This window comes from Mustelus asterias, chromosome 1 (assembly GCF_964213995.1).
Source record: "Mustelus asterias chromosome 1, sMusAst1.hap1.1, whole genome shotgun sequence".
NCBI lineage: Eukaryota > Metazoa > Chordata > Chondrichthyes > Carcharhiniformes > Triakidae > Mustelus > Mustelus asterias.
Genome location: NC_135801.1, coordinates 126650564 through 126664831, shown reverse-complemented (window position 1 = coordinate 126664831; position 14268 = coordinate 126650564). Strand labels below are relative to the sequence as shown.

General features: G+C 42.0%; 1 protein-coding gene across 12 annotated transcripts in view; it reads left to right on the top strand.

The window, feature by feature from the left end:
* The window catches only part of ipo11 (importin 11), a 548937-nt gene that overhangs the window by 113665 nt on the left and 421004 nt on the right, over positions 1 to 14268 (top strand). For all 12 annotated transcript variants that reach the window (XM_078218342.1, XM_078218361.1, XM_078218371.1 and 9 more), the window contains one exon: positions 2825 to 2883. In XM_078218342.1, the coding sequence (XP_078074468.1) occupies positions 2825 to 2883 (59 nt within the window). The remainder of the gene's footprint in view (positions 1 to 2824; positions 2884 to 14268) is intronic.

The following is a 14268-nucleotide window of genomic DNA, read 5'->3' as shown; positions in this document are numbered from 1 at the left end:
TGGGTTTCTATTATTTGCAACTTCGTCTTTAAACCTAGGAGCTTTTCCTTTGTTACCTTGAAAAGCCTCCTCAATGATCTATTTGACCAAACCTGTAGTCACTTCTCTTAATTCTCTTGCAAAAGCTTAATTCCACACCTCCTTTCAAGAAACCTTGGGCATTTTCTTTTACATTCAAGATGCAATATAATAGGAAGTTAGTATTGTCAAGGTCGAGACAGTGGTGATAGCAGTAACTACTAGAACACACTGAGTGGCAGTCACTGTACCCCTGTTTAACATATGCAATCCTTAAAGGTCTTGGATTCATTGTACATTGGGGGCAGTGCACCTTGACCAAGGTGCTCACTCTCCAGTTCTTGAATAATTCTGTCCCAGCATTTAATTTTCATACTGCTTCTTTGGAATTAAATATCCAGAATGTATTGTAACAACTAAATTTACAAGTAACAATTCTGAACTGAAAACAGCAAGGAAATAATAAAAATACCTGCAGCTAAGACCACTGAATAGATTTGAACTAATGATGTTTGGATGAGTTTCATTTGCCTCATTGAAGGGGAAGAGGGACCAATGTTTGTACTGGACAGAGGGAGCTCTTTGAGGCACTTTGTTACTGACCACTGACATTGTTACCATGGCTGGTTGGTCTGCCAGGCAGAGAATTTGAAGAATGACCATTTACTTAATTGCAGTTATCAGATATTTGAACCACTTTGGGTTTTGCAACACCAATGATAGCTTCAGCAAAAATTATAAATCCATCATGGGCAGTAGTCCATGGGGAGGGGGGGTTCAACTATTTTTTTAAAAAAAATATTTTGTGGAGGGAAAAAAACAAGTCCTTCAATATATTGGAATATATACTTTGGGAGATGGATCAAAAAATGACTTGAATTTTAAGCAAGTTTTATTAAGTGGCAGGCAAATATTACAAATTTATCTTGGCTTTATCTTTCAGTATTGGAAGGTTGTGCAATTTTTCTTATCTCTACTGAGTCATGACATACTGTTTCAGGAAATTTGCTGTGTTAATGTGTGAAGAATCAAAATGCTGAAAGATATCCAATACAGGGTACAGAGAAATAAATCTATGAAGATGGAGCCTCTCTTTGTGCATACGCTCACCCCATAGAGGGTGCTCCAATTCCAGAGAGATTAGAAATAGATTGGCAACACCAACTGTTTGAGGCTCCAATTATAAATGGGTAACGCTAAAGCTTAACCAGCTAGAACGACACATGCACCTGTAAATTTGAGGTCACCCAAAACTCTGCTACCTGTGTCCTAACTCCAACGAAGTTCCAGTCACCTGCCACCCTGTATTCTCAGACATCATTAACTCCCAGTTAAGCAATGCTTGTTCTCACTTTTTTGTTTTCAAATCTCCCCCTGTTTGTGCAACCTCCACCAGCCTTAATCCTTAACTTCTCCATTTCTAGCGGCTTGAGCATCCCCAATTTTAATTGCCCCGCAATTGGGTCTGTCTTCATCTGCCTAACCCTTAAGCTTTGCAATTCACTCATCAATCTCTCTGCTTGTCTCACTTTCTTTCCTCCTTTATGATGCTTCACAAAATCTGCCTCTTTGACCAAGCTTTTGGTCATCTGCCCTAATATCTCATGATATGGCTCATGTCAAATTTTGTTTGATAATGCTCCTATGAAGTTCCTTGGGCAGTTTTGCTGTTAAAAGCGCAATATAAATATAAGTTGTTGCAAATTAAATTTCTTGCTTAGCCAGGACTATTTTGCTTGTTATGATGTGAATTTGCAGGGTTATTCGTAGCAAAATCTGCACAATCCCAGCCACCAGTAATTGGATTACCATCTCCAAGTTTCACTAATTAACCCAATTAATCATCAAACACCCACAGAGAACCAGGCTTAGTCTGGGTATCAGATTGTCAAGTCTTCTATGAAAGGTTGATTCAGATCCAATCTTCCATCAGCTAGCTTTTCACCTTGTTGCTTTTTTAATTGCAAAAAGATCCTGATAATTTTCCAACATGGTAACTTGTCTTTTTCTTCAGGCCTTCCATGGAACCATAGAATCCCTGCAGTGCAGAAGGACACTATTCAGCCCATTCAGTCCACACCAATTCTCGGAAAGAGCATTTTATCAAGGCCATCCTTCCCCCCAATTCCCTTAACCCCATGCATTTACCATGGCCAATCCACCTAACCTGCACATCTTTGGACTGTAGGAGGAAAGCAGAACACCCAGAGGAAACCCATACAGACACGGAGAATGTGCAAACTCTACACAGTCACCCAAAACCAGAATTGAACCCGGGTCCCTGGCACTATGAGGTAGCAATGCTAGCCACTGTACCGCCAACTTGACTATTGACTTTCTGACCTTTTTGTTGATACATTTATCAGGCATCAACTGTACCATTTTTGGTCCATGTTCTAGTTAATTATTCATTTTGCATATGCCACTTTACTCTCAAAAACAAGATGTGAAAACCCTTCACATAATAGTCTGGTAATTATTGACGATTGAAGCTTCTATCTGTGTCCCTGGGCTGGCTTGATGTATGTTCACATGCTACAGCTGAAGTTTATATTCCTACTTTTTTTTGCTTCAGATTAGTTGCAAACACAACGCAAGCTATTCCATATTTATGTCCAAACTGTGAATGTTCAAAGTACAAAGTTAGTTTTATCTTTGAAGATTTCAGCTGGTTCCTTGTAGCAATATTGTTAAGGGCCTACAGTTATTGTTGAAATTCAAATTTAGACATTTATTTGAGAAAAACATTAGAATTGCGCAATATCTTGCCAGTTTAAGTATGTCTCATTTTATATATTTTTTCTAGTTCTTCGTAAGCTGACAGTGCATGGTTTTGTGGAACCTCACAAGAATTTAGAAGTAATGGTATGTAGTTTTTACAAATTTTCCTTTGCTTGCAGAAATTAATTGGGACATCATATACAATTGCCTAAGTTTGCACCTTGAATGAGTAGAACATCTAACATCACATTAAAAAAAAGTGTCAAGAGGTCAATTTTAGATGCTTTTATGATATGATTAAATCAGTGAGCCTGGTTGATTGCTTGAATTGGAGGTTAACCTTTGCTTTCACCAGGAATGGTGGCATTATGGTAATGTTACTGGGCTTGTAATCCTGAAGCCTGGACTTTGGAGATATGAGTTCAAATCCCACCACGGCAGCTAGTGAAATTTAAGTTTTATGAATTTCTAAATCTGGAGTTAAATGCTAATTGCAGAAATGGTGACCATGAAACTATTGGGTTGTTGTTTGAAAAATAACTTCTGGTTCACTAATGTCCTTCCTTTAGGGAAAGAAAGCACTGCAGGGATTCTAAAGACCATCTTTACTTGGTCTGGCAGAAGAGCAGCAATTTGATTGCCTCTTAACTGCCCTCTGAAATGGCCAAACAAGGCACTCAGTTGTATCAATTCTCTACAGAAAGTCAGAAAAGAATAAAACCAAGCACACCACACCACCTTGCAATAATATGGATAATGTGACTGGACTAGTAATCCTGAAGCCCGGCTTAATGATATGAGTTCAGATCCCATCAAGGAAGCTGGTGGAGTTCAAATCAATTAATAACTCTAATAAATACTAGTTGCAGAAATGGTGACCATGAAAATACAGGTCACTTCTGGTTCACTGATTGGCCCCTACCGCTCTTCCTCAGTTGATGAATTGGTACTCTGCCATATTGAACATAGCTTGGAGGATGCACTGAGGGTGGCAAAGTTACATAATGCACGCTTGATTGGGGGATTTAAATTCCCACCCCAAGATTGGCTTGGTGCACCACCACTAAACTAACAGGCCTGATCATGAAGGACATTTGCACCACAATGGGCCTGCAGCAGGTGATGAGCGAATCAACAAGCCTGAGAAACCTACTTGACCTCGCCTTCTTGAATCTATCTGTCGTAGGTGCATCTGCCCATGACAGATCAAAGATGCTAGTGTTCGGCTAATTTAGTTTACTCCACATGATATCAAGAAGCTGCTTAAGACACTGAATGTAACAAAGGCTATGGACCCTAACAACATTCTGCCTGTAGTACTGAAGACTTCTCCAGAACTAGTCACACTGTAGCTGTGATACTGGCGTCTACCCAACAATGTGAAGAATTGCCCAGGTATGCCCTTTACCAAAAACACAGGACAAATCCATTTCAGCTAATTGCATCTCAATCCACCGTCAATCATCAGCAAAATGATGGAAGGTGTCGTCGACAGTGCTATCAAGCGGCTCTTACTCAGTAATAACCTTCTTACTTCACTTTGGGTTCTGGGCCTTTCAGCTCCTGACCTCATTACAGCACTGGTGCAAATATGGACAAAAGAGCTGAATTGAAAGGTTGAGGTGAAAGTTACTGCTCTTGACATCAAAGCAGCATTTGACTGCGTATGGCATCAAGAAACAAAATTGAAGTCAGTGGGAAACGGGAAAATTTCTCTACTGGTTGGAGTCATACCTAGCACGAAGGAAGATAGTTGTGATGGAAGGAGACCAAACATCTCAGGACATTACTGCAGAAATTGTTGCAGGGATGAAAAATTTCTGTCTTTTTTCAGAATTCTGGCTTTTTTATTTTGGAATTCCACCCTTGAAATTTTTCTTTTAAATATTCTTATTGAGGATTTTTGATTTTTGCAAATAACGCAACAAACTCTCAAAGATTGGTACATCTTCTTCAAAATTATTTTCAAATAAGTCCATGTAGAAAGGGGCAGAAAAAAATAATCAGTACAGTTGGTTCAGATCATTCATTATCCAATGCCTCCCATCGTACAAGTAATGAAAAAACATACTGAAGAATGGAAGGATAACAGGATGCCGCCACAATTGGCTCAGCATTGCAAACCAAGCTTGCAGGATAATGGTGACAGAGCTATAGAACTTGTGGAAAGCAAATCTTTAAAGTAGCTACTGCCATTGCTTATTCAACCATAAATGTACAGGATATTAGCACAGGTAAAATGGCAGTTAAACCACCAAGAATTTTTGCACCACATTTGGATGTGCACCAAAGGATGTTTCCCCCAATCCAGCCACCTTGGAGGCAACAATACAATACAATGTCTTTTCCCAGGATATATAGTCTGTACCACAACAAAATTTAATCAGAGATTCTAACACCCAAAAACACCTGAAATACAAAAAATAAGCAAGTTCATAAGTTCTATGGGGGTTTTTCTCACTCACTGTGAAGACTTGAAGGGCCTACGTACTACCTTCATGTTAAACCTGCAATGGCATTAATCATTTCATCATAAGTGTAATAAAGGATGTATATAAATCTCCCACCATCTCGGAGACATGGATAGAGCAGGGCCAGGAATGGTTGTTGCAGGTTCTGGGGTTTAGATGTTTCAGTAAGTGCAGGGAAGGTGGTAAAAGAGGGGGAGGTGTGGCATTGTTAGTCAAGGACAGTATTACGGTGGCAGAAAGGACATTTGATGAGGACTCGTCTACTGAGGTAGTTTGGGCTGAGGTTAGAAACAGGAAAGGAGAGGTTACCCTGTTGGGAATTTTTTTAAAGACCTCCGAAAAGTTCCAGAGATGTAGAGGAAAAGATTGCAAAGATGATTCTGGATAGGAGCGAAAGTAACAGGGTAGTTGTACTGGGGGACTTTAACTTTACAAATATTGACTCGAAAAGCTATAGTTCAAGTACTTTAGAGGGGTCAGTTTTTGTCCAATGTGTGCAGGAAAGCTTCCTGACGCAGTATGTAGATAGACCAACAAGAGGCGAGGCCACATTGGATTTGGTACTGGGTAATGAACCAGGCCAGGTGTTAGATTTGGAGGTAGGTGAGCACTTTGGTGACAGTGACCACAAATCGATTACATTTACCTTAGCAATGGAACAGGATAGGTATATACCAAAGGGCAAGAGTTATAGCTGGGGGAAAGGAAATTATGATGCGATTAGGCGAGATTTAGGATGCATAGGTTGGGGAAGGAAACTGCAGGGGATGGGCACAATTGTAATGTGGAACTTGTCCAAGGAACAGCTACTACGCGTCCTTGATAAGTATGTACCTGTCGGGCAGGGAGGAAGCAGACGTGTGAGGGAACCGTGGTTTACTAAGGAGATTGAATCTCTTGTGAAGAGGAAGAAGGAGACTTATGTTAAGATGAGACGTGAAGGCTCAGTTAGGGCACTTGAGAGTTACAAGTTAGCCAGGAAGGACCTAAAGAAAGAGTTAAGAAAAGCCAGGAGGGGACATGAGAAGTCTTTGGCAGGTAGGATCAAGGAAAACCCTAAAGCTTTCTGTTGGTATGTCAGGAGTAAAAGAATGACAAGGGTAAGATTAGGGCCAGTCAAGGACAGTAGTGGGAAGTTGTGCGTGGAGTCTGAAGAGATAGGAGAGGCACTAAATGAATATTTTTCGTTGGTATTCACACTGGAGAGGGACAGTGTTGCCGAGGGGAGTACTGAGATGCAGGCTGTTGGACTGGATGGGATTGATGTTCATAAGGAGGAGCTGTTAGCAATTCTGGGAAGGATAAAAATAGACAAGTCCCCTGGGCCGGATGGGATTTATCCTAGGATTCTCTGGGAGGCTAGAGAGGAGATTGCAGAACCTTTGGCTTTGATCTTTGTGTCGTCATTGTCTACAGGAACAGTGCCAGAAGATTGGAGGATAGCAAATGTTGTCCCCTTCTTCAAGAAGGGGAGTAGGGACAACCCTGGTAATTATAGACCGGTGAGCCTTACTTCTGTTGTGGGCAAAGTATTGGAAAGAATTATAAGAGATAGGATTTATAATCACCTGGAAAGGAATAATTTGATTAGGACAGTCAGCACGGTTTTGTGAAGGGTAGGTCGTGCCTCACAAACCTTATTGAGTTTTTGGAGAAGTTGACCAAAGAGGTGGATGAGGGTAAAGCGGTTGATGTGGTATATATGGATTTCAGCAAAGCGTTTGATAAGGTTCCCCATGGTAAGCTTTTGCAGAAAATACGGACACATGGGATTGAGGGTGATTTAGTGGTTTGGATCTGGAATTGGCTAGCTGTAAGAAAACAGAGGGGGGTGGTTGATGGGAAATATTCATCCTGGAGTTCAGTTACTAGTGGTGTACCGCAAGGATCTGTTTTGGGGCCACTGCTGTTTGTCATTTTTATAAATGACCTGGATGAGGGCGTGGAAGGATGGATTAGTAAATTTGCAGACGACACTAAAGTCGGTGGAGTTGTAGACAGTGCGGAGGGAAGTGGCAGGTTACAGAGGGACATAGATAAGCTGCAGAGCTGGGCTGAGAGGTGGCAAATGGAGTTTAATGCAGAAAAGTGTGAGGTGATTCACTTTGGAAGGAGTAACAGAAATACAGAGTACTGGGTTAATGGTAAGATACTTGGTAGTGTGGATGAACAGAGAGATCTGGGTGTCCATGTGCATAGATCCCTGAAAGTTGGCACCCGGGTTGATAGGGTTGTTAAGAAGGCGTACGGTGTGTTAGCTTTTATTGGTAGAGGGATTGAGTTTCGGAGCCAGGAGGTCATGCTGCAACTGTACAAAACTCTGGTGCGGCCGCATTTGGAGTATTGCGTACAGTTCTGGTCGCCATATTATAGGAAAGATGTGGAAGTGTTGGAAAGGGTGCAGAGGAGATTTACCAGGATGTTGCCTGGTATGGTGGGAAAATCGTATGAGGAAAGGCTGAGGGGCTTGAGGTTGTTTTCGTTAGAGAGAAGGTGGTTAAGAGGTGACTTAATAGAGGCATACAAGATGATCAGAGGATGAGATAGGGTGGATAGTGAGAGCCGTTTTCCTCGGATGGTGATGGCTAGCACGAGGGGACATAGCTTTAAATTGAGGGGTGAGACATATAGGACAGATGTTAGAGGTAGGTTCTTTATTCAGAGAGTAGTAAGGGCGTGGAATGCCCTGCCTGCAGCAGTAGTGGACTCGTCAACATTAAGAGCATTCAAATGGTTATTGGATAAACATATGGATGATATTGGAATAGTGTAGATTAGAGGGGCTTTAGATTGGTTCCACTGGTCGGCACAACATCGAGGGCCGAAGGGCCTGTACTGCGCTGTAATGTTCTACGTTCTATGTATGCCAGGATTGTAAATTAAGAAGATGGAAGCTCTAGTACCTCATAACACTCCTCAGAAATGAGAATTACGTTGCGGGATGCATCCTACAAAGGATAAATGGATGTTTCTGGATTCACCAGGACATCAGGATAACAAGCAAAAAATTGCCTCCCTGCTCACTTACAGACCATTACCTATCAATGTGATCATGTAACAGGATCAATTAAGCGATTGTATTGCATGGGATACATTCAAGATTAACATGGATTAACGAAGAGCACAGGATAACAGGTGACAAACTCCTCTGTGCTCTTAAGGATCAACAAAGTCATCTATGTGCGGATCCACAAGAGATGGGCAAGATTCTAAATGAATATTTCTCATCAGTATTTACTGTTGAGAAAGACATGGATGTTAGGGAACTTCGAAAAATAAATAGTGATGTCTTGAGGAGTATACGTATTACAGAGGAGGTGGTTCTGGAAGTCTTAAAGCTCATCAATGTAGATAAATCCCTGGGACCTGATGAAGTGCATCCTAGGATGTTATGGGGGGCTAGGGAGGAAATTGCAGGTCCCCTAGCCGAGGTATTTGAATCATCGACAGCCACAGGTGAGGTGTCTGAAGATTGCAGAGTGGCAAATATTGTGCCTTTGTTTCAGAAGGGCTGCAGGCAAAAGCCTGGGAACTACAGGCCAGCGAGCTTAACGTCTGTAATGGGAAGTTGTTAGAAGGTATTCTGAGAGACAGGATCTACAGGCATTTAGAGAGGCAAGGACTGATTAGGGACAGGCAGCATGGCTTTGTGAGTGGAAAATCATGTCTCATGAATTTGAGTTTTTTGAAGGGGTAACCAAGAAGGTAGATGAGGGCAGTGCAGTCGGCATTGTCTACATGGATTTTAGCAAGACCTTTGACAAGTTACCACGTGGTAGGTTTTTGCATAAGGTTAAATCTCACCAGATCCAGGGTGAGGTAGCCAATTGGATACAAAATTGGCTTAATGACAGAAGACAGGGTGATTGCAGAGGATTGTTTTCAAACTGGATGTTTGTGACCAGCGGTGTCCCTCAGGGATCGGTGCTGGGTCCACTATTGTTTGTCATTTATATTAATGATTTGGATGAGAATTTAGGAGGCATGGTTAGTAAGTTTGCAGATGACACCATAATTGTCATCAGTGAAGAAGGTTATCTAGGATTGCAATGGGCCAGTGGGCTGATGAATGGCAGATGGACTTTAATTTAGATGAACGCAACTTGATGCATTTTGGTAGGTTGTACCAGGGCAGGACTTATTCAGTTAATGGTAGGGCGTTGGGGAGAGTTATAGAAAAGAGATCTAGAGGTACATGGCTCCTCGAAAGTGGAGTCACAGGTGGACAGGATGGTGAAAAATGTATTTGGCATGCTTGGTTTCATTGATCAGAACACTGAATACAGGAGTTGGGATGTTTTGTTGAAGTTGTACAAGACATTAGTAAGGCCACAGTTGGGATACTGTGTACAGTTCTGGTCACCCTACTATAGAAAGGATATTATGAAACTAGAAAGAGTGCAGAAAAGATTTACTAGAATGCTACCGGGACTCAATGGTTTGAGTTATAAGGAGAGGCTGAACAGACTGGGACTTTTTTCTCTGGAGTGTAGGAGGCTATGGGGTGAACTTATCGAGGTCTATAAAATAATGAGGGACATAGATAATGTGAGAGGTAAGCCAATATCTTTTCTCAAAGGTAGGGGAGTATAAAACTAGAGGGCATAGGTTTAAGGTGAGACGGGAGAAATACAAAAGGGTCTTTTCATGCAGAGGGTTTTGAGTGTCTGGAATAAGCTGCCAGATGTAGTAATAGAGGTAGGTACAATTTTGTCTTTTAAAAAGCATTTAGACAGTTACATGGTTAAGATCGATATGAAGAGATATGGGCCAAATGTGGGCAATTGGGACTAGCTTAATGGTAAAAACTGGGCAGCATGGACAAGTTGGGCTGAAGGGTCTGTTTCCATGCGGTAAACCTCTATGACTCTCTATCATTCACCATGTCAGGATAAAAGGCAATATTATGAAATCAGAAGTATAATCACAAAGGAACAAAGTTCAGCCTTAATGATGAACTGTAGGATAACATAACAATTCACAGAGCTCGAAAAGGCCAAAGCCGTGACAGGATCATTGATCAACATCCAGGATCTACCCAGAATTTCACCGAAGCCTTTGCATATCTGCCATGTCGCTGTTCTGAAACTCTGGTAAAGACAAACCGAGGCCCCGGTGGGTGGTGAAGACCCCATTATATCCAGCTGCCTCAGTCCTTCACAATGAATACTGAGGACAAGACAACGTAAGACAAGTGGTTAGAGTCTTTGACCAAACATAAGCCTCAAAGACTGGATATGTGTGCTCCTTCAAACTCAGTGCCCGGTCTTCAAATCAAGATTGTAAAAGCGTGGCATTCAGTCTCAAATTCAGCCAGGTAGTCATCCTCAATTTTCCTCAGGAGACCAGGCACACAGATGTTCGACATACCATGCAGCTGGATTTCCAAGGACAGAAGGTGGGCCACCACTGAGGAAACTGCTCTTTTGACCGACAGGATTCTCTTCTCGGTTTCATCCATTCCCTTTAGGATATCTCGCAGTTCATCAATGTGAGCTGTGCTGGGGAGCTGAGACCGTCGTCCACAACTGCACTCACAATGGCAGTCGTCATCTCGTTGCCTATGGCATCGCTGAAACATAGGCCTGCTTGCCAATGAAACCGCCGCTGCGAACAGTGTCCCACCCAGGCCATCTCCGACCACCTCAGTCAAATGAGGATCTTTTGATTTAACTCTGCTCCCCGTCACCAAATTTAGACAGTAAATAATTATGGACTGTGCATCAGGATGAAAAAGATTAAAAGAGGAGTAGTACCAGAGCTCACAAAAATGCAGCTGCTCCCATGCTTACATCATGTGACCCCCCCCAAAATATTTTTTTGAGATCTGCCCACAGTCCTCGTAGTTATGGCAGAGATGTATTTAAAATACATTGCATTTCAAATGTTTTAAAAAGAATACAACGCATCTTTGAAATTGCAAATGCAACAGCAGAAAAGGAACAAATTTGCTGTTGATTCTGATAGTTGGGGATATGCATCCAGCTTGCCATTTTCTGGCCGACTCTGCAATCTGTTGAGGACTTTGGCAATGGCTTTGCTGGACATGGTGCAGGAACTGCTGGGTGAGGAAGGATTGAATGTGGCATGTGAACGTCACAAACCTTGGATTTTGGGGACAATTCCGAGACAATGTGGCCTGGAGCAGAAGCACCCGGGTGGGATATCCCTGAGCATGGCTGCTAACTTGGAGGAAAGAAGGTGACCAGACGGCTAACTTTGATAGAATGCAGTTTGCAAGCACAATTGCGCAGCTTTTTTATTCCCCTTTATCCTTGCTGATGGCACCTGCATTTCTGGTTCCTCTCTTTCTCTGGCCCCACAATAATCCAAGACTCACTGTGGGCAATGAGTGGCGAGAATGTCCTTTCATACTCTTGTTCCGAGTGCCTCTCTCTCTCGAACGAGTCTTTGTGAGGGGTGAAGTTTTGTGTGCCAAACTCGTTTTCTTGGTTACAAAGCACTGGGTAGTTGGCCGTTCCTCTGCTTGTACTTGAATGTCTGTATTCTCTAAAGTTGCTGAGCTTTATTGACCAACACAGCTGCATAATTGAAAATTAGCATAAACTATAGCGTTAACTGAAGACACAGAATTCAGTTTTTAATTTTGCATTAGCAAACCTTGCAAAATGAGGCAAAAATATGAATTTTATAAACATAGCCACAATCTCCAAACTAATTTTAGCTATCACCATACATTTAGAGAAATAGATAAGTGATTCAAAGGTCTCATGTACATAACAGAAATTTACATTCATAAAGTGGCTCAATGCAATAAAACATCCAAGGTGCTTTATGAGCATTAAAAAGCAAAATATGACACCAAGGCACAGAACAAGATATTAGATGAAAGGACCAAAAACTTAACCAAAAGTAGGTTTTAAGGATCACCTTACAGGAGAGAAGCAAGATAGGGAGGTGGAGCGTTTTAGGAAGAGAATTCCAGAGCTGAGGACCATGGCAGCAAAAGGCACGACCACCAGTAGTGGAATGATTATAATCGGGGATGATGTTCAAGAGGCTAGAATTTAAGGAGCGCAGGCTTTTGCGAATGTTGTGAAGTTTGCAAAGATTATGGAGATAGAAACAGGCTGGACCATGATGGGATATGCAAACAAGGATGAGAATTATAAAATGGAGGTGTTGTTTAACTAGAGCCGATGTGGTTGGTCAAGAGTGCTTGCTGTGATTAAGGGCAGCCAAATTTTGGATCACCTCAAGTTTTGGAGGGTGAAATGTGGGAGGCTGACCCGGAAAACAGTAGAATAGTCAATTCTAGAGGTAACAAGAACATGGATGAGGGTTTCAGCTGCAGGCAGTGGTGGAGATTTCATAGAGGAGAAAATAGGCGATCTTGGTGATGGCACAGATGTGTGGTTAGAAGCTCACCTTGGGGTCAGAACAACCTGGTTCAGCCTTACAAAGGGATGAAATCGGTGGTTCGGGAGCTGAATTTGTCATGGGGACCAAAGACAATAGTTTCAGTCTTCCCAGTATTTAATTGGAGGAAATTTCTACTCCTCTGGCACTGAATGTTAACCAAGCAGTCTGTGAGTTTAGAGACTATGAGGAGGGATTGAGAGAGGTGATGAAGAAGAGCTGTGTTATCTGTATACATGTTGAAACTGACATGTTTATAATGCATTACAGTTAATGTGAAACCTATTTAAGCTTGTGATGTACAACCTCTGCCACTGCAACTGGAGTATCTTCAACTGACTAAGCTGAGTGCAAAGTAAATTGAGTTCAGCATGTTAGATTGTGGCCTGGAGTTTCCTCCAGGGACACACTTAGGAAGTTAGATCCAAAAATGCCTTGCACAGCAATTAGCAGCTTGTTACATAAAAAGATACAAAACGAGTAGCTGTTTTGTATCTGCTGTTCTGGAAACTGATCTAGAAAAATGTACAGCCAGTCTTCTGCACATAGAGATTTTAAAAATTGATATTTTCAACATGCATACTTTGTGGAAACTGTACTTGACATTATTTACAGATCAGTGAATCAAGTGGCAGTAATGAATAGGAAGGAGTGTACGCACCATAACTTAAGTCGTGTGCTTTGTGCTCCGCTTTGCCTTATGTTAAAATTGTTACTTACCCACAGGATGTATTTCCTAACTCGAAGCTTACTTTGACACATGGCTGGATTGTATATTGTTACAATCCTTTTTTGTTATGTGCAGACATTTCCTTCAGTTAAATATTGTGAAGACTAATGCTATTATCTTCACACGTCTGTTTCCTAGATGTGGAATGCATCCTTCTTTCTTGCCACTGTCTGAGGCGGAAGCGGACTATTGCCTGATTTGCTGAGTGCTTCCAGCATTTTCTATTTTTATTTTGGACTGTTTGCAACTGTGGCAACTCATTTGACCCTGAATTGAGTATCTTTCCATCACCAAGATCACCTACCTTCCATCTCTGTAACATCACCTCGCCTTTGCCTCAGTGTACCTGGTGCTGCAACCATTATCAGTGCTTTCGTTACCTCTATACTTTGTCCATAGAACCATAGAATCCCTACAGTGCAGAAGAAAGCCATTTAGCCCATCGAGTCTGCACTGACTCTCCAAAAGAGCACCTCACCAATCCCCACAACCTCATCCATCCACCATGGCCAATCCACCCAACTCACACATCCACCATGACCAATTCACTTACCACACATTCCTGATCACCAGGAGGCAACCAACATGACCAATCCACCTAACCTGCACATCTTTGGACTTAGTCTAGTCTCTACACGCCCTGGTGAACTGGAGCTCATCCAATATTTAGCTTGCTCCAAGTCCCATTTTTCTTGACCTAGATTAGCTTTTGGTCTGGCAACACTTTGATTGTAAAACCTACATTCCATTATTCAAATTCTCCAATGGACATGTCCCTTCCAATCACTGTGACATCCTTTAGTCCTGCGGTCAAGATCTGATGGGACTCCCCTGACCAGATTTCTGACCCCACCCCCCACCATTGCAATGTCCAATTCCTCTCGGTGTCCGATATCTCCATGTCTGGCTGTCCCCCATGTGTCCATTTGATGTCCATCACCCCCCAGA